The 19,554-nt window shown below is 37.7% G+C and overlaps 2 protein-coding genes across 4 annotated transcripts in view; one reads left to right on the top strand and one right to left on the bottom strand.

Annotated features, from left to right (window-relative positions):
* The window catches only part of bin1a (bridging integrator 1a), a 31,402-nt gene extending 20,707 nt beyond the window's left edge, over positions 1-10,695 (bottom strand). For all 3 annotated transcript variants that reach the window (XM_087804253.1, XM_087804254.1, XM_087804255.1), the window contains exons 1-10: positions 10,586-10,695; positions 9,446-9,526; positions 7,944-7,998; positions 7,774-7,868; positions 4,250-4,345; positions 2,596-2,706; positions 2,436-2,528; positions 2,299-2,384; positions 2,161-2,236; positions 641-696 (exon numbers count right to left, since the gene is read on the bottom strand). In XM_087804253.1, the coding sequence (XP_087660379.1) occupies positions 641-696; positions 2,161-2,236; positions 2,299-2,384; positions 2,436-2,528; positions 2,596-2,706; positions 4,250-4,345; positions 7,774-7,868; positions 7,944-7,998; positions 9,446-9,526; positions 10,586-10,672 (836 nt within the window). In that variant the 5' untranslated portion in view covers positions 10,673-10,695. The remainder of the gene's footprint in view (positions 1-640; positions 697-2,160; positions 2,237-2,298; positions 2,385-2,435; positions 2,529-2,595; positions 2,707-4,249; positions 4,346-7,773; positions 7,869-7,943; positions 7,999-9,445; positions 9,527-10,585) is intronic.
* A 2,338-nt stretch (positions 10,696-13,033) lies between these two features.
* The window catches only part of tmem198aa (transmembrane protein 198aa), a 53,717-nt gene continuing 47,196 nt past the window's right edge, over positions 13,034-19,554 (top strand). The window contains exon 1 of the mRNA XM_087804550.1: positions 13,034-13,279. The gene's annotated coding sequence lies outside the window, so the exon portion shown is untranslated. The remainder of the gene's footprint in view (positions 13,280-19,554) is intronic.

The following is a 19,554-nucleotide window of genomic DNA, read 5'->3' as shown; positions in this document are numbered from 1 at the left end:
CTGGAACCTGTTTTTCTATTTTCTTACGAACAATAACGTTATTATTATTTGAAATTTAAATAAAGTTGCCTTGATTTGAATGTGCAGCGAGTTGAGCTTCACGTGTTAAATATTTAACTTTTTTAATTTAATTCACTACATTCACCGAAGTCTCGTCTCATTAAAGCGGTAAAACGTCGTCGACGAGGAATAAACGAGTTTATCGAGACGAGTTGAATCCGCGCTCGCGTCTCAACAAGTAGCTTTTGTGAGCGACTATAAAAATAACAAAAACCTCATCGTTTAATTTACTTCGCGTCTAATTCTGCAGCCGCCGGCGCTCACAGGCTCTTTTTGTCATCGCCGGGTTTTCAATATTTGCCGAACATGATTTATTTTTCGGGGCCAAGACCGGACGGAGCCGAGGACGCCGCGTTTATTTGGGTAGCCGGGCGCGATGGTCAGCCACAGTGACGGATTGATGTTTTCCCCGAAGATTCTCACACAAAAGGTGTGTTGAAGGCGACGTGAGGATGTTTTTAATACGAGGCCCGCTGACCCCCGATGGTTCCCGCAGAATCAGGTCTGCTTCACAAAGACCGGCTTTGAGTGGATCCTTGATTTCATGGAACCGGCCAAAAGTATTCGAGCGCAGACTCACCTGGTGGTTTCTGATTTTTCCAATGTTTCCAAGACGTCGTACAAATCCTGATCCAACTGAAGAGAAGAAAGAAAAGTGTTTCATTTTTTTGTATTTATTTCACTTTTAAACACTGTAATGATGGTAACCCTTGTGTTATCTCAGGGTCAAAGTGACCCGAAGGCTTCCCTGCCTTCCATGAACACCTATGCAGTGGTGGAGGTCTTTGATCTTGAGCCAGAGACAACACAAGGGATACCGCAAACACATTTGTTTTCAGGTTTTCAGGTCACCTTGACCCTGAGATAACACAAGGGATAAATTGAAATGTATTTTTACCGACAAGCCCCTTATGATCCGTCGATCAACAAAAATATTTAAAAAAAAGTTTTGAATTTATTTCAATTTTTAATGAACACAAAGGACCATATAGTGTTAATTTATAAATATATATTCATATGAATTTTAAACAAAGGTTTTTTTCATTGCTTTTTTTACAATGTTGTTTTTGTCACGTATAATTGTTTAGACTCATTTCTTTTATTTCATTTATTTTTTAACATTTCATTTTCTTTTATTACATTTTTAAACATTGAATTCGATACTGAATTTATACAAAAATAATAGAAAACAATTTGATGTTTTTTTTAAATACGAACTCGTATTTTTATGCTGAAAAAATGTCAGGAATAATATTTAAAGTCTGAGTCTTTAAGGCCCGAAAACGAATGTGTTGTCTCTGGGTCAAAGGTCAACAACCTCCCTGGCTTCCTTAAATACATATGAAGTGGTGGAGGTCGTTGACCTTTGACCCAGAGACAACACAAAGGTTAAGCATTTCATGTTTTTGTTTTTTACACTTTTACACATTTAATATTTAAATTTCAATAATTTACACCTTTTTTCTAAATTCAATTTTCTTCATTTGTAGCCTTTTAAATTAAATATTAAAATGCTGACACTATTACAAAAATAATATAATATAAGGTTTAAAGGACTTTGATATAGATATTTTTAAGTTTAAATGTTTTTGTATTTCTAACCATTTTAACATTTATTGAATAATGTAATAATTTTCATTGTCTTTTAAAAATATAGATTTTTTTTAAATAAGTGGGGTTTTTTGTACATAGAGTTTGAAATTCTTATTCCAATAATTCAATAAGTCCAATATATTTTCCAAATTAAATATCTTTATAATCATAGCCTTTTATATGAGTCACATGATCATCTACATGTCGCATGATTGGCTGAAAGTTGGATCAGTTAGCTCGGTGCTCTGTTGGTTATGTCTGGTGTCACCATTTTTATATTGAATTAAAAAAACTACAAACGAAAGATCATTGAATTTAGACGACGACTTGAATGGAAACACGTCTGCAGAAGATGTTGCTTCACGTGTTCAAACTCGGATCAACATCTCCTGGACGTGGACATGTTTTCCCGAGGCTGACGGATCCCGTCTCTCGCCGCCTCGACCGCCATGTTTGACCAGACATCTGTGTTTTGTCTGCTCCCTCCGTCTGCTTGTTGACTCTCACCCGACTGATCTCCTTGTGGAACTTCTCCTCGAAGCCGGCCAGGCTCTGGAAGGTGCTGACGTAGAAGCCGACGCGACTGCGAAGACAGAAGCAGTGATTGTAGCGTCTGCAGCCGCCGCAGCTCCGTCTGCGCCACACCTGTTCCACAGCGATGGAAGCTCCTCCTGAAGGTCAATATTGATCTCCTCGAACACCTTCTGGGCTCGTTCCAGCTCCTCCTCCGCCTGACGCACACGGTCAGAACTTCAGGATGATTGACAGGCGATCATTCTTACCTGGCTCCTGGAGAGGCTGCTCTGGGCGACGTTATGTGCCGACAGGATTCCTTGAGCCCAGCCGGGCGTGGCTCGCTCCAGCAGCGACGACGGCTGGTGGAAACAGACCAGGATGAGACACGGAGACGTTTAAAAAAAAGGTTTTTGGTTTTTTAATTACTTTGGTGATTTTGATCCCTCCGTCCTTTTTCTTGGTTTTGTGAGTCGTGGCATAGTTGTGTCTGGCGCTGTCGTAGTCCACCAGCTTCCTGTCTCGCTTGGCGATCCGAGCCTGTCCGAGGTCACATGTGAAGGTCAATCATGTTTGAATCATTGATTTACTAACAATTGATTAAATCATTTGTATATTGAAAGATCGATTTGTTTTAATAATTCAATGAACAAATACAAACATTTTTAAATGAACTTATTTTTGCACAGAGTTTAATATTCTATTGAGCCCTAATGGGATACAGAAGAAAAATCTTTTTTTTCTTCTCGAGATCTTTCTTAACTTCCTGAAGATCTTTCTTAACTCCTCAAGATCTTTCTAAACTCCTCAAGATCTTTCTAAACTCCTCAAGATCTTTCTAAACTCCTCAAGATCTTTCTTAACTCCTCAAGATCTTTCTTAACTCCTCAAGATCTTTCTAAACTCCTCAAGATCTTTCTAAACTCCTCAAGACCTTTCTTAACTCCTTGAGATCTTTCTAACTCCTCAAGCTCTTTCTAAACTCCTCAAGATCTTTCTTAACTCCTCAAGATCTTTCTTAACTCCTTGATATCTTTCTTAACTCCTCAAGATCTTTCTTAACTTCTCAAGATCTTTCTTACCCCCTGATATCTTTCTTAACTTCTCAAGATCTATTTTAACTTCTCAGGATCTTTCTTAACTCCTCAAGATCTTTCTTTACTCCTCAAAATCTTTCTTCACTCCTCAAGATCTTTTAAAGTCCTCAAGATCTTTCTTAACTCCTCGAGATCTTTCTTAACTCCTCAAGACCTTTCTTAACTCCTTGAGATCTTTCTTAACTCCTCAAGCTCTTTCTAAACTCCTCAAGATCTTTCTTAACTCCTCAAGATCTTTCTTAACTCCTTGATATCTTTCTTAACTCCTCAAGATCTTTCTTAACTTCTCAAGATCTTTCTTACCCCCTGATATCTTTCTTAACTTCCCAAGATCTATTTTAACTTCTCAGGATCTTTCTTAACTCCTCAAGATCTTTCTTTACTCCTCAAAATCTTTCTTCACTCCTCAAGATCTTTTAAAGTCCTCAAGATCTTTCTTAACTCCTCGAGATCTTTCTTAACTCCTCAAGACCTTTCTTAACTCCTTGAGATCTTTCTTAACTCCTCAAGCTCTTTCTAAACTCCTCAAGATCTTTCTTAACTCCTCAAGATCTTTCTTAACTCCTTGATATCTTTCTTAACTCCTCAAGATCTTTCTTAACTTCTCAAGATCTTTCTTACCCCCTGATATCTTTCTTAACTTCTCGAGATCTATTTTAACTTCTCGGGATCTTTCTTAACTCCTCAAGATCTTTCTTTACTCCTCAAGATCTTTTTTAACTCCTCAAGATCTTTCTTAACTCCTCAAGATCTTTCTTTACTCCTCGAGATCTTTTTTAACTCCTCAAGAACTTTCTTAACTCCTCAAGATATTTTTAACTCCTCAAAATCTTTCTTCACTCCTCAAGATCTTTTAAAGTCCTCAAGATCTTTCTTAACTCCTCGATATCTTTCTTAACTGCTCAAGATCTTTGTTTACTTCTCAAGATCTTTCTTAACTCCTCAAGATCTTTCTTAATTCCTCGACATCGTTCTTAACTCCTCACCTTGATGTCTGGAAACTGGCCCAGGTAGGTGTCCATGGAGATGAGAGCGTGGTCCACCAGCTTCTGATGGTAGTCGGTCCAGAGAACGTCACAGTCCTGCACAGAAGGAAGAAGCGTCAAGACTTTCCTCGCTAGTGTGGCTAACAAACGAGCTAATGCTTGGAAATGTTTGACCTATGACCCCCTGAAAATACTTTTACTCTCAACACTGATTCTAGTTTGTAAAAACATTTTTGGAACCGACATTAGAAAGGGATTTTCAAATGTTAACATCATTTAGGATATTAAAAAAACAGAGAGTAATTATTAAAACTATTTTGAGGAGGGACACATTTTTAAGTTCATATAAATTCAGTTTAATCTACAAAAACAAATATAATATACAAAGAGGTTGATAATAGAAGAAGCAGATTTGAGCAGTTTGTGTTTCACTGGGTTAGGATACCATACTTTAGGAAACACCATATAAAGTGGTTGATTAAAACCAAAACATGTTCAAAAACATCAGCCTGAAACGATGCTGGAGTCCACTGTATCCTCTTGTCCTCAGTTATTGCTTCGCAGGATTTCATTCTTTCTTTATCTGCAGAGGATTTATAATGACTGCTGCCATCTAGCGGCCAGAAAGGTAATTGCATCACACAAAAAAAGGCCATGAATCTACATTTAAATTGTTATTTTATGTACACTTAATTAAAATATTAACCATAAAACAAGTATGATAAAAAAAAAATGATATGCAAGCCAAAGGATCAGTGACTTTCAACCATTTTTTGAGCCAAGGTACACGTTTTTCATTGAAACAAAATCACAAGGCACACCACTAGTCAAAAATGTTAAAAAATGATACTGTGTGTGTGTGTAGCCTTTATTAACATTTTAGTCATTTTTATCAAAGTGTCTTGAATATGAATCAAATAAACGCATCACAAAAATGTACTTAATCATCTTTTATATCAATGCAATTTATGTTTTTAAACCAACAACGTGAAATTTGATGTTTTCTCACGGCACACCTGACGATCTCTAACCGCACACTAGTGTGCCACGGAACAGTGGTTGAAAAACACAGTTGTTATATAAATATATAAATATATATATATATATATATTTTAATTTACAGTCCTGTTGAATACTTATCGTGGTCCAGAAAAAATATTCTTGACATTTTAGTCACTATGGATGTTTTCTTAGACTCCTAGTATCAGTTTATTTTAAGAGGCAGTTAAAGATGTTCTTGACTAAGACTTGAGTTTGAATCCTATCGTGTAGAACAACAGTATCTCATTCTTAAAAAAACTGAATCTTCACGTCATCAAACTCATCAAAAACATCATTAAGAAGCTCATGAATCAGCTAAAGAGCACGGCTTCATTAATTCCTGCATTAACATCCACTGATCCTGGTCCAGCCACAGCCATGCATCTCAGTTAAAGACGGTCACGACCAGAAGGACCAGAAGGACCAGAAGGACCACAGGTGACAGTAACTGATGAGTCTGCTGGAGGTCAGACGACGACACTAACCGTTGGCCACAGCATTACTGTGTTTCAACATGAAGTACATTCTTCTCACATGTTTACTGTGAAAACACTTGGCTTTAGATGTTAATAAATGTGTATTTTAAAGGTGTTTTTAAGATGATTTTAACAAGATCTTCCTTAACTCCTCAAGATCTTTCTTAACTCCTCGAGATATTTCTTAACTCCTCAAGATCTTTGTTAACTCCTCAAGATCTTTCTTAACTCCTCGAGATCTTTCTTAACTCCTCGAGATCTTTCTTAACTCCTCAAGATCTTTCTTAACTCCTCAAGATCTTTCTTAACTCCTCGAGATCTTTCTTACATCCTCAAGATCTTTCTTAACTCCTCAAGATCTTTCTTAACTCCTCGAGATCTTTCTTAACTTCTCAAGATCTTTTTTAACACCTTAAGATCTTTCTTCACTTCTCAAGTTCTTTCTTAACTTCTCAAGATCTTTCTTAACTCCTCGAGATCTTTCTTAACTTCTCAAGATCTTTTTTAACACCTTAAGATCTTTCTTCACTTCTCAAGTTCTTTCTTAACTTCTCAAGATCTTTCTTAACTCCTCAAGATCTTTGTTAACTCCTCAAGATCTTTCTTAACTCCAGAGATCTTCCTTAACTCCTCACGATCTTTCTTAACTCCTCGAGATCTTTCTTAACTTCTCAAGATCTTTTTTAACACCTTAAGATCTTTCTTCACTTCTCAAGTTCTTTCTTCACTTCTCAAGTTCTTTCTTAACTTCTCAAGATCTTTCTTAACTCCTCAAGATCTTTGTTAACTCCTCAAGATCTTTCTTAACTCCAGAGATCTTCCTTAACTCCTCAAGATCTTTCTTAACTCCTCGAGATCTTTCTTAACTTCTCAAGATCTTTTTTAACACCTCAAGATCTTTCTTTACTTCTCAAGTTCTTTCTTAACTTCTCAAGATCTTTTTTAACACCTCAAGATCTTTCTTTACTTCTCAAGTTCTTTCTTAACTCCTCGATATCTTTCTTAACTCCTCGATATCTTTCTTAACTTCTCGAGATCTTTTTCAACTTCTCTGGATCTTTTTTAACTTCTCGGGATCTTTCTTAACTCCTCGAGATCTTTCTTAACTCCTCGAGATCTTTCGTAACTCCTCAAGATCTTTGTTAACTCCTCAAGATCTTTCTTAACTCCTCGAGATCTTTCTTAACTCCTCAAGATCTTTCTTAACTCCTCGAGATCTTTCTTAACTTCTCAAGATCTTTTTTAACACCTCAAGATCTTTCTTTACTTCTCAAGTTCTTTCTTAACTTCTCAAGATCTTTTTTAACACCTCAAGATCTTTCTTTACTTCTCAAGTTCTTTCTTAACTCCTCGAGATCTTTCTTAACTCCTCAAGATCTTTGTTAACTCCTCAAGATCTTTCTTAACTCCTCGAGATCTTTCTTAACTCCTCAAGATCTTTCTTAACTCCTCGAGATCTTTCTTAACTTCTCAAGATCCTTTTTAACACCTCAAGATCTTTCTTCACTTCTCAAGTTCTTTCTTAACTTCTCAAGATCTTTTTTAACACCTCTAGATCTTTCTTCACTTCTCAAGTTCTTTCTTAACTTCTCAAGATCTTTTTTAACACCTCAAGATCTTTCTTTACTTCTCAAGTTCTTTCTTAACTCCTCGATATCTTTCTTAACTCCTCGATATCTTTCTTAACTTCTCGAGATCTTTTTAAACTTCTCTGGATCTTTTTTAACTTCTCGGGATCTTTCTTAACTCCTCGAGATCTTTCTTAACTCCTCAAGATCTTTCTTAACTCCTCGAGATCTTTCTTAACTCCTCAAGATCTTTCTTAACTCCTCAAGATCTTTCTTTACTTCTCAAGATCTTTCTTAACTCCTCGATATCATATAAACGTAATAAATGTGTATTTTAAAGGTGTTTTTAAGATGATTTTAACATGTTTCAATACAAAAATATATACAGTATATAGACACAGGTATAAGTGATGTAAACATGTATTTTTAAGTTTCTCACCTCAACGACGGACTCCACCTCGCCCTTGCCGTACCACTCGGGCTCGTACATGTCCGCCAAACACGCCTGAACGTTCTTGGACGACTCGTGCATCGCTGGGAGGAAGAAGGACTCGGTCAGTCGGACACATTTTCACGTGTTTTTAGTGGAACTGAAAGATCATGTTTTACCTTTCACTGCTTCCAGGTACGCTCTCAGGTCCCTCTGCAGTTTGCTGCCTTCAGTCTGACCATGAAAGTAGAGACATTTTCTTAATCACAGAAGGTTTTTAAATTAAAAAAAAAACAATAAATGTTTGTTGTGCGGAACACAATCCACTATTGTTCTTCCTCTCTTTCGTTTTTGGCACTTTTCACACCTGCACCATTGAGGGCCTACAAACAAAAAATACATCTAAACGTGCGCCTCCATCTGACTCGCCCTGCTTTCATTTTTCTCTCCTGATTATAACATTTTCGCAAAGCAAGTTGTGAAAAACTGCGATTAATTTCCCGTGAGGAATGAATGGGACGAGGTCCAAAAAGTTGCAAACGTTTTTCAAGCATCTCCTGCTCTGGCATACGTTACCGTGGTAACACCGTTCAAACTTTAAAATGTTGATAAAAGTCGAAATTATCAACGAGGGATTTGACTCTTTTGTAGCTTTTATAGTTTTTCCGCCACAAGGGCAAAATGCACAGCAACACTCTCGCCATTTCCCAGTGGAGAATTGTCTCGATGAAGTTTGAACTGCGCCTCAAATATCTCTTACTATCTCCATCAAACGATTCATTCAAAGAAAAAAGAACATGAAGTCAAAGATAAATATAGAAATAGTCTATATCGAGTTTCATAGTAACAATAGTCATCAGGACAAGATAATTAAGTTAAGACAATATTTGAACATAAATCTAAGGCTGTCGTAACATTCACTGAATCCTCCTTTTGGGATTTTGATTGTTTAGTTACTGGAGTTAATATTTTTGCAGATAATCATGTCGTAAAAACACCTTAAGGGTCCAATACTGTTGGACTGGCCACTAACTGATAACTTGTGGACTAAAAATCTAAATAATGCTCAGGAAATACAAGTTTAATACTGTTAACGTTGATGTTATGACTCACAGAAACAGTATTCTTCTCTTTTTTTTTTTTACCCTCTGAAATATGAACTTGGAAAGCACCGCGCCAGGACATACCTCTGCCAAGGAGCAAACAATCAAGAAAATTAATTCCACGATGCAAATATTCTGTCGGCTCGTGACAAAGAAATCACATTGTGTGACGACAGCACCTGGAAGGTTGTGTATTTTATTTATCAAATCACATGTTTTATGAAGTCATTTTGTTTTTGTCTTTTTAATAATATAACGGTTAAAATCAATACGAGTGAATCACGCTTTCTTCGAGGTGACGATGATGATAAAACTGAAAATGGATAGATTAGTGTTTCATAATTGAATGAGGAACTAGAAACTACACAATTGAGCCTTAAGACTAGTTTTTTATGACCCAGAACCCGTGTTTGTGGAGATGATAATATAGAATATATATAATTAAATACATCTAGAAGAATAAAACACAACCAATAAAATAAAATAAGAGACAATAGATGAAAGTTTTGTCGCCTCGCATGATAGTTCGTCTCTCCTAAAGGAATCACATGTGTCTGTTTATTAATAAACGTTCTTACATATTGTTTGTTGAAGTTAATAACTCCTTCCTCGAAGGCGACATCTTTGGTCTCGTCTGCTTTTCCCAGTTTCTGAAGCACCTGAGAACAAACAAAGAACACCAGGTGAGTTTATGAAACATGTTTCTTTATTCACAGAAGAAACAGAAGTAGAGAAAAAATATTAAACATATTACATATTACAATAAAACGAGTAAAAAAATAATAAAAATGTTTCATTTAATACATTTAATTTGTTGCCTTTTTCATTCAATATAATAATGTTGGTATAATAGACAAAAGCAAAAGAGTACCGAGTTATATAGGAATTTAAAAGGTTAAGAGAATATTGAATTAAAATTGAAATTTTAATATTAAACTTTATGTACGAAAGTAAGAGTAATTTATATTTATATAGCGCTTTTCCAGACCAGGGTCACAAGCGTTTAAACCATCAAAACAATATTCAATAAAAATATATATTTAAAGATCAAGACAACACTGAAAAAAACACAGGGAAAAATCAGGGAAAAGCCGGCACGAATAAAAATGTCGTGATTGTTTAGTCATTCATTTTGTGTAAAACATATGTGTTCATATGTTATCTTAACAGTTTTTATTTAAACTAAACACATTGAGGTGCAAAAACTCAACAATAATAATAATAACATTGAAACTCGCTGAACGCTCCACAGCGCCCCCTCTGGATTACACATGACATTACACTGATATTGTAGGACGATGGGCCTCGTTTGGCTCGTGGACAAAATGTGTGACATGTCGTGACACACGTCGTGACACACGTCGTGACACACGTCGCGACAGACGCGGTGACGACACGAGCCACAGTTTTCATGACACGATCATCATAATATTCATCATCATTCGAAGGCACCATCAGGACCAGGCCTGGAGTCGAACCCGCGACTCTGTGGCGGTGGTTCGTTGTTTTGGTTTTTCTCTCAATGACCTCGCGAGGAGAACAACGCGTGGATATTCCACGACGGTGTCGCTCGTGAACGAGCACCGTGGTCGTGATGCGACACTGCGTCTCTGACGGATGCAGCAGCTGCAGCATCTCCGAGGGGCCTCCGAGGAGAGGGTCCTCCAGGAGGTCCTCGCAGAAGGTCCTCGCAGAAGGTCCTCGCAGAAGGTCCTTACCTTCTCCTGCGCGCGCGTCAGCTTCTTCTGCACGTTGCTCGCCACTTTCCCCGCCGTCAACCCCTTCCCTAAATTCAGCTCAGCCATCTTTGCAGAGATCAGTCCGTGGATGCGGGAGAGAGAGAGAGAGAGAGAGAGAGAGAGAGAGAGAGGGGGGGGGGGGGCGAGAGAGAGCGAGGAGAGAGAGAGAGAGAGAGAGGAGAGAGAGAGAGAGGAGAGAGAGAGAGAGAGAGAGAGAGAGAGAGAGAGAGAGAGGAGAGAGAGAGAGAGTCGTATGTGTGTGTGTGTGTGTGTGTGTGTGTGTGTGTGTGTGTGTGTGTGTGTGTGTGTGTGTGTGTGTTGTGGTGGTCGTGAGAGTGGGAGGATGGTCGTCAGGGACAGTGATTCTCCAGGATTGAGCTGCGCATCAGAGATAGACGAGGATGAGGAGGAAGATGCTGCTGATGATGATGATGATGATAAGAGATGCTCTTAAAGGGCCAGTGTCGTGAATATACAGCCACTTACACGCTGCACCGGAAGTGTAACACAACTGTGTGTGTGTGTGTGTGTGTGTGTGTGTGTGTGTGTGTGTGTGTGTGTGTGTGTGTGTGTGTGTGTGTGTGTGTGTGTGTGTGTGTGTGTGTGTGTTACACGTGTCTCGGTTATTAACACCTTGTTGTACACAAGTCCATATATATATATATTTTAAATAATCATCATAAATCTGTCCAGCACATCTTTGTGTTGATACAATTATTCTAATTAAATTCTTCATGTCAACACATAACAGAAAGTATTTTTTTTACTGCAGTATTTTCCAAGATCCTCTGGAGTTTAATACAAAAGCTGTGATTCCTTAAAGTGAGAAGTTCCACTATGAACAACATTCTTCAATTATAGAGATAAATGATGCCAGTAGAGATTTTAACTCAAAATACAGATTGTGGTTTTAATTAATTGGCTTGTTTTTTTATTAATAAACTTGACTAAAGAAGAATAAAGTCACAGACTTATATGACATCTGAGAAAATCATTTATTTTTTATTGATTATTTTCGTAAATAAAACATACAGTAAAAATCAACAAAAGAGAAACTAAATGTATCATTTGAATCAGTGTCGATCTATGAGTGTTTTTACAGTTACAACAAACACAAAACACTCTTTTTTTTAAAACAGATACGACTTTTTGTCGTTTTTTGTTGTTGTAAACACTTGATAAAAGATGAAGCATATTTCCATAAAGAAGACAAACATAATCAAATCATCTTGTTTTGATTTAATGTGATTTACAAATGTTGCATCTTGTTGATCAGTACATGTCTTAAAATCTTCTTTATTTTAAACGCATTTGTGCAAACCTTCTTCACTAACACTGAACCCTTTTACTGTTTGATAAAAATCAACAAATTCCTTTTTCACATATTTATAAACTAGTACGATTATTATTTTTTAAATCCCTCTTAAAAGAAAACATTTTCGTCTATATGAGCATATATGAGCCTTTCAATGTATATGTTACTTAAACATTGAAAACTATATTAATAGTATAAAAAAAAATACAATATCTTTACAGTCTAGTACACGAATGACGTAAAGTCACTTTCATCAAACATCCTGCAGATGGCGCTGTAGCTCTACTGCTCACAGTTGAAATATAGTGTGAATTGTTTAGAAGTTTACACAGAAATACAATCAATAAATACGAGAGTAACTACATGGAAACACGCTTTAAATCAAGTTATTGAACTTTGTTTTATTGGTGTAAAGACTACGAAACAGAAAAGATCCTCAACCACCAGTGCCTCAGTATTTACTTGTATTTATATTAAAAACACTATTTATTCTTGTTCTCACTCAACAATATATTGAGGAACAGAACAAACTTCCTTGTTTTGAGTCTGTAGTATCAACCATTGATCCAAGTATTTACGAACTTTCAACAGAATGTTTTAAACAAGTTAAAAAACTTTACAAAATAAAGTTTTTCTAATAATTGTGATAAAGAGCGGGAACGCCAGGTGGCAGCCATCTTTGGTATGGACCCACTTCCGGTTTCATTAGTCGATTAAAAATAATTAAAATGTGTTTGTTATATTTTAACAGTTTCATTTATATTTCTTAATATTTATTCATACATTTAAATGGTAACTAAGTTTGAAAAAAACCAGAGCTCTCCAGGGTCCTGAACGCACCATCAGCACCACGAGCATCAAGAACTGGACGCGAACAAGTCGAAACCTTCTCCATGATCTCACTTTCTTTTCTGTCCCGTCTTTTTTAAAACATCCTTTCTTCAGACCCTCCCTTCGGTCATGCCTTTTATCCGCGATAATAACAACATTATCTCACGTCTGAACGAACCCTTTCTTCCGCCCCCCTCCTGCGTCAGGAATGGTTCCGCCCAACATCCAACCAATGGTTCCGTCCAGCATCCACAAGACCAGACACAGAACACAAAGAGTCGTCAGGAGGATGAGAGCGTGATGTAAACATGGAACCGAACCTGTAATAAAAAAAAAAACACATTCCTTCCTCCCGCTCGTGTTCGGACCTGGACCCGGTTCCGAAGGCTCGGTTCGGACTCGCGAGGCTGAGGCGGGAGTTGAGACTTGTTTTGTTCCCGCGATGTGGCCTCGTTCAAACTGATGCTCGGGATCTTGTTGTCGCTCTCGTCGATGGTTCGAGTGGAAGACACGAGAGGATGTTGAAGGTAAGTCCAGTCCCTTTGTTTGACTTAACGACGCTGAGTGACCAACCTTCACACACGAACATGGCTCCCTCGTGAGCAGAAACACCAAATACACTCAAAGAAACATCAACACATGACATCTTTTGTTTGTACTGGTGTTGTTGTTTTTTCAACCTTCATCTTTTTACATATATTTATTAAAGTACTTCTTATATATTTATTTGTCAAACGTCTTTTTCCCTCCAAAAAAATATATGATAATAATTGAATTAATTGAGTTGACTTTATGTTTTTTTTTTTTGGTTGATTTGCTTCGAAGTTTATTATTAAAAATAAACGGTTTTCCCTCATGAATGAAATGAAATAGTGTTGTTGACTTTCACATCGAGGTACTTTATTTTTGAGCAGCATCCATAAAATACACGAAAGTACAAGAATACAAAATTAATAAATACAGTTTTGTGTAAGATTAAAAAAAAGTAAGATACAATATATTAGCAGGAGTATCTTATACGTACTAATGGTTGGTACAGTTATTTATTTTAAAAAAAACTGATCACGGTAAACACAAAAAACCTGGTAAACACAAAAATCATGGTAAACTCAAATCCTCGCCGACCAATCAGATCCTTGTCATTTTAGGTCAAGTGATGATAATGGCTTCATTAGGGAAAACTCCCAGCAGGCATTTCAGCTCTTAGAGACTCCACAGGCCGACGCTTCGTATCTTCTTCTGAACCTCAGCAGGTGATGTAAGGATGACTCCATATTGTGCTGATATTTATAGTGTTTTTTTTTATGTATTTGAGGTTTTTTTACTCGCAAAAGTTTTGCTTTCTAGGACGAGTCTGATTAGAATTTATTAATTCAGTGTATGTCGGGAAAGAATGAACTACACAAATATCTTTAATCTGCACACAATCTGTTTAATGTTTGTTTGCTGAGCTAATGGCTACATTCAGAACGCATCATATTTGTAGTTTCAGCTCTAATGAAAGACTCCACCGACGGTTGTTCATCTGATCCTCAGTGATGTAGGGATGAGTTCTTGTTGTGGTAATATTTGCAGTTTTTAGTATTGTATTTTGTTTGTATTTTTGCTGCGTAAGCAAAATTTAATTTTTCTCTATATTCTCTATATTGTATTTACATAGTGTATCTTACAAAAGTATTTACTACACAGTCATCTTTTTTAAACTACACAAAACGTGCTTAACTACTGTTTGCCAAGCTAATGGCTACATTCATAAACAAGAATAAGTCCACATTGTAGTAATATTTACAACATAATACAGTTTTTTTTTTTAGTATTTTATTTGAGGTTTATGTGTTTTTTTTAGTTGTCTAAGGATATGTTGTTGGTCTCTAACCTAACCTACCTAATAAAAAAACATAAGTTTACTTCAGTATTTGACAGTGTACACAAAAAAACACTGGTATCGAGATACTACCCTGGATTTTACCAACTATACTTTGAATATTCTGAATTCAATGACAATCGGCTCCTCTAAGCCTGAAGCCATGGTAACTAATAAATACTTTCTCAGAAGAACTTTGTTTTAAAGTAGAACTAATCACTGCTATGGTTGTACGAGCACGATTTCTGAGAGACACGAAGTAAAAACACGTCGATGGAAAAAAAACTTTGTCAATCCTTTGCTTTTGTGAATCTATATAAAGGTTTTATGCTCGTCCTGTTTTATCGCCACATAAACGACAGTGACATTGAAGGCAGTGCAAATAAGTCAATAAAAATACTTTCTGAACTTGATTCAAAAGAAGACTCCATCAGCACCATAGGAAGGTCTAAATAGAGGTGTAAATCGCATGTGGCCCTGGGGCCGAATTCCCTCCACCAACTCATTTCACGAGGCCCCGTCAGGTGTTTGGCTCCAAATCATGTTGATACAGTGTAATAACGGTGTAATACACTATAAAGATGTTCAAGAGAAGATGTCAAGGCTTATAAAGAGACTTTCAATGAGAGTCAAAGTGATGTTAAAGGAAAGAAACAAAGATGATTGATGACAAATACAAAGATAATTAGACTAATACTTGCTGGAGTCGACTGTATCCTCTCGTCCTCAGTCATTGACAGAATTTTATTCTTCCTCTATCTGTGGACTGATATCTAGCAGCTAGAAGCTTATTTGGAAAGCAAAAATAGATGGATGGATGTATGGATGGGTGGATGGATGGATGGATGGATGGATGGATGGATGGATGGATGGATGGATGGATGGATGGATGGATGGATGGATGGATGGATGGATGGATGGATGGATGGATGGATGGATGGATGGATGGATGGATGGATGGATGGATGGATGGATGGATGGATGGATGGATGGATGGATGGATGGATGGATGGATGGATGGATGGATGGATGGATGGATGGATGGAAAAATAGATGGTTGGAAGGATGGATGGATGGATGGATGGATGGATGGATGGATGGATGGATGGATGGATGGATGGATGGATGGATGGATGGATGGATGGATGGATGGATGGATGGATGGATGGATGATGGATGGATGGATGGATGGATGAACAGGTATATTAATGGATGGATGGATGGATGGATGGAAAAATAGATGGTTGGAGTGATGGATGGAAGGATGGAGGGATGGATGCTGGAGGAGAAATTATTTTGTCCAGCAGCATTAACACATCCATGAATACATGTAAAAACAATAAAAAAAATAAAAAAAATTCAAACAAATATACGTATATAAAAAACATTAATACATGTCAAACATATCAAAAGACGGATCAATAATTCAAAGGTTGCCCTCAAGGAACAAAGCATGTCTTAAAAGGTTCTGCAGTGCATGGAGAGGAGCCTGTTGCTGCGGTTACTCTATCGAGCTGCCATAGTGTGGTGTGGAGGGTTACTCTGGATGTCCTGCATCAAACCTCCTTTTCTTCAGCACTGCTCCCACAGAGTCCACACTTGTACCTGTTACAGACACACATTTACTGATCACATATGCTGCCGTCCTAACGCACAACACCATCTACCACATGGAACCATCAACCATAAAAGAACTACGATGAAAGATAAAATGTAATTTGAAAATGTAATTTTTTTGGGGGAGTTTGACAGAGCTGTCGAATATTAATGTTTTCTCACACCCTGTGTAGCTACTAAAGTCAAAATAAAAATCACTCACTTTTGAATATTTTACTGGTTTCATTGCTCAATAACAAAAATAACTATAGTGACAATTTCCTCTCACTTGTGGTTTTATTGGTACAATTGAAAGTATCATATGTCTGTGGTATGAGAGGAGAGGAAGTTTAACTAGGTATGAGAGGAGAGGAAGTTTAACTAGGTATGAGAGGAGACCAAGTTTAACTAGGTACCAGAGGAGACCAAGTTTAACTAGGTATGAGAGGAGAGGAAGTTTAACTAGGTATGAGAGGAGACAAAGTTTAACTAGGTACCAGAGGAGACCAAGTTTAACTAGGTACCAGAGGAGACCAAGTTTAACTAGGTACCAGAGGAGACCAAGTTTAACTAGGTATGAGAGGAGAGGAAGTTTAACTAGGTATGAGAGTAGACAAAGTTTAACTAGGTATGAGAGTAGACGAAGATTAACTAGGTATGAGAGGAGACCAAGTTTAACTAGGTATGAGAGGAGAGGAAGTTTAACTAGGTATGAGAGTAGACAAAGTTTAACTAGGTATGAGAGGAGAGGAAGTTTAACCAGGTATGAGAGGAGACCAAGTTTAACTAGGTATGAGAGGAGAGGAAGTTTAACTAGGTATGAGAGTAGACGAAGATTAACTAGGTATGAGAGGAGACCAAGTTTAACTAGGTATGAGAGGAGACCAAGTTTAACTAGGTACCAGAGGAGACCAAGTTTAACTAGGTACCAGAGGAGACCAAGTTTAACTAGGTACCAGAGGAGACCAAGTTTAACTAGGTACCAGAGGAGACCAAGTTTAACTAGGTACCAGAGGAGACCAAGTTTAACTAGGTACCAGAGGAGAGGAAGGTTCAAACTGAAGGAGAACTTTCTTTCCTCCGTCACCAGAAAACCTTGTTCTGAAACTAAACTAAAAGCAATTTGTCGCTGCAGTATCACTGAAGCAGCTAAACTGTTCCACCCTGTAATTTCAGCAGAAGCAAAGGTCTGGACTCCTTGAGTTATACTTTTAATAGAGGAACAGATGGAGTCTGAAGGTCAAGGGAAGCAGAGAACCGGAGAAATAAAAACATGTTTTCAAAGAGCCTCATAAGAACAAATCTCCTCGTGACGAAAAGTTTCTGAAAAGTTTTTCCAAAAGTATCGTTGAACAGTGAGAATTATTATCTTCATTTATTAAACCCATGAAAACCTGTTTTCACTGCACAAGACACACGTGTTAGAAGCACTTAAACATCTCCAATAATGATCTCTCCATGTTCCACCATCTTTATTGTTGGACAATCAGTGAAAACAGCATGAAGATGTACTTTTATTGTTTCCACCAGAGCGCTTTCAGATGAAGTCGCTCCAGGAAACAGCAGGTGATGCAGATCCAAGACGGTTCCGTCGCTCGTTTTAATTGATGAAAACGTCGTTAAATTGATGTAGAGTTGACGGAAATATCCGATTGTTTTGGAAGTTTCTGGTTGAAAGAAAATATGTTCTCCGGGCTGCCAGTCAGAAAATTAAAATGTCTGTTTTCTTTTGTTTTAAAACAGTGTTTCCTTAAAGACAGATCGCCTTTGACCGTAAACCGTAGTCACTAGCGGCGTGTAGAGAATCTGTTGATACAGAGGCAATATATTGTGATTCTGTAGTAAAGATTATATTTTGAGATTCTTTTGAATGATTTATTCGCAGGAAAACTGTTGTAGCATAGTAAACACAAAGTAGCGTTACATACGAACGGACGTAAGAAGGCTCTTAAGAAGAGTTTGGCTAAGAAGGAGGAGAGCAAGACAAAGACGCTTCGTAAGAAGCTCTTTGGCAACGCTTTCATGAGGTGGACCATCTTCATGCCACACGGTTGTTGTTGTGTTTTATATGTTTTACTTTGTTTATTAGAGTGTAAACCTTTACGTTTTTGTGCGTTTTCTTATTTTCTTATAAAATTCCTACAACCTTGAACGCATCATTGGCGTATAACAATCGTTGAGGCAAAAGTTGTGGCTCGTATCTTCCAGTCTCTTATGCATAAATGTTGATTTATTGAAGTGCGTTAATGCATAATAGTTGTCGAGGGTCAGTTCCATCTTACGCTTCCTTCTCAGTGAATACATTTTCTTAAGCGAAACAAAACTATGGAAAATACATCCTTCTTTCACAGTAAGATGATCGTAGCGCTTCAAGAACATGTTCACCCATGTGGGGAACTCGGTTGTACTGGATTCAAACTGGATTAATGTTTGTATTTCACAAGAGAAGAAACACAATCAAGTGAATCTTTTCATGTTAATTATCAATTAAAGTTATCAATACAGTGATGCTGATACAGTATCAGGGGGGAAACAATATTGCAATATTTAAGTGCATCAGTATTTTCTTAACCCTCAGGGTCAAGGTGACCCAAGGAGGCCTGGAAACAAATGTGTTTGTGGTATCCCTTGTGTTATGTCAGTGAAGGCCATTGTTAGTCCGCTCGCTGTGGTAAACAACACTTGCTCAAAGGCTCACTTAGACGCCAACAACTCAAACACTCGGTTTAAAGTGGCTTGTTTGATGAAAGCACTGACGACGGAGCGAAAGAGATAAAAGCCGAGGAATTGATGGATGGAGTGGACGAGAGAGAGGAGTCGATGCTAATCCCGTCTGACGACCACACGACTCGCTGACAAACACCTTCTTCCTGCGTGTCCGTGCGTCGACGGTCGCCTTCATACTTCTGCATCTGTGTCGGCCCCGGATGTGCAACGAGGACGGCGTCGGGTCTGGAGAGCTGGTTTGATCCGGATCACAGTGTGTCGGGAGCCTCGGGCGACGTGTCCTGTGTGAGTCTGTCATGTTGCTGCTGCAGACACAACAACCAGACGCACACATGCAGCAGAAGGACAAACAAACGTTGTGTTCGTCACATATGGTGTCGTGAAGAACACTTATTACAAAATATTTAGACATAAAAAAGGATTGGATGTGAAATTTACTTGACAAAATAGACATAAAACTAGGGCTGCTGATATTGGAAATATGTGCGATACTCGATATTGGTGTCTTGAATTGCGATTTCGATATTAATGCGATATTTATTTCTTTCACATAAAAATGTGGCCGCTTGCACCAACAGCCATGAGTACTGTAGCATAGGTCCGGGGGTTTAAAGA

The sequence above is a fragment of the Callionymus lyra genome, chromosome 12, assembly GCF_982586985.1.
Source record: "Callionymus lyra chromosome 12, fCalLyr1.hap1.1, whole genome shotgun sequence".
In the NCBI taxonomy this organism is placed as follows: Eukaryota; Metazoa; Chordata; class Actinopteri; order Syngnathiformes; family Callionymidae; genus Callionymus; species Callionymus lyra.
This window is presented reverse-complemented; position numbering and strand designations above follow the sequence as displayed.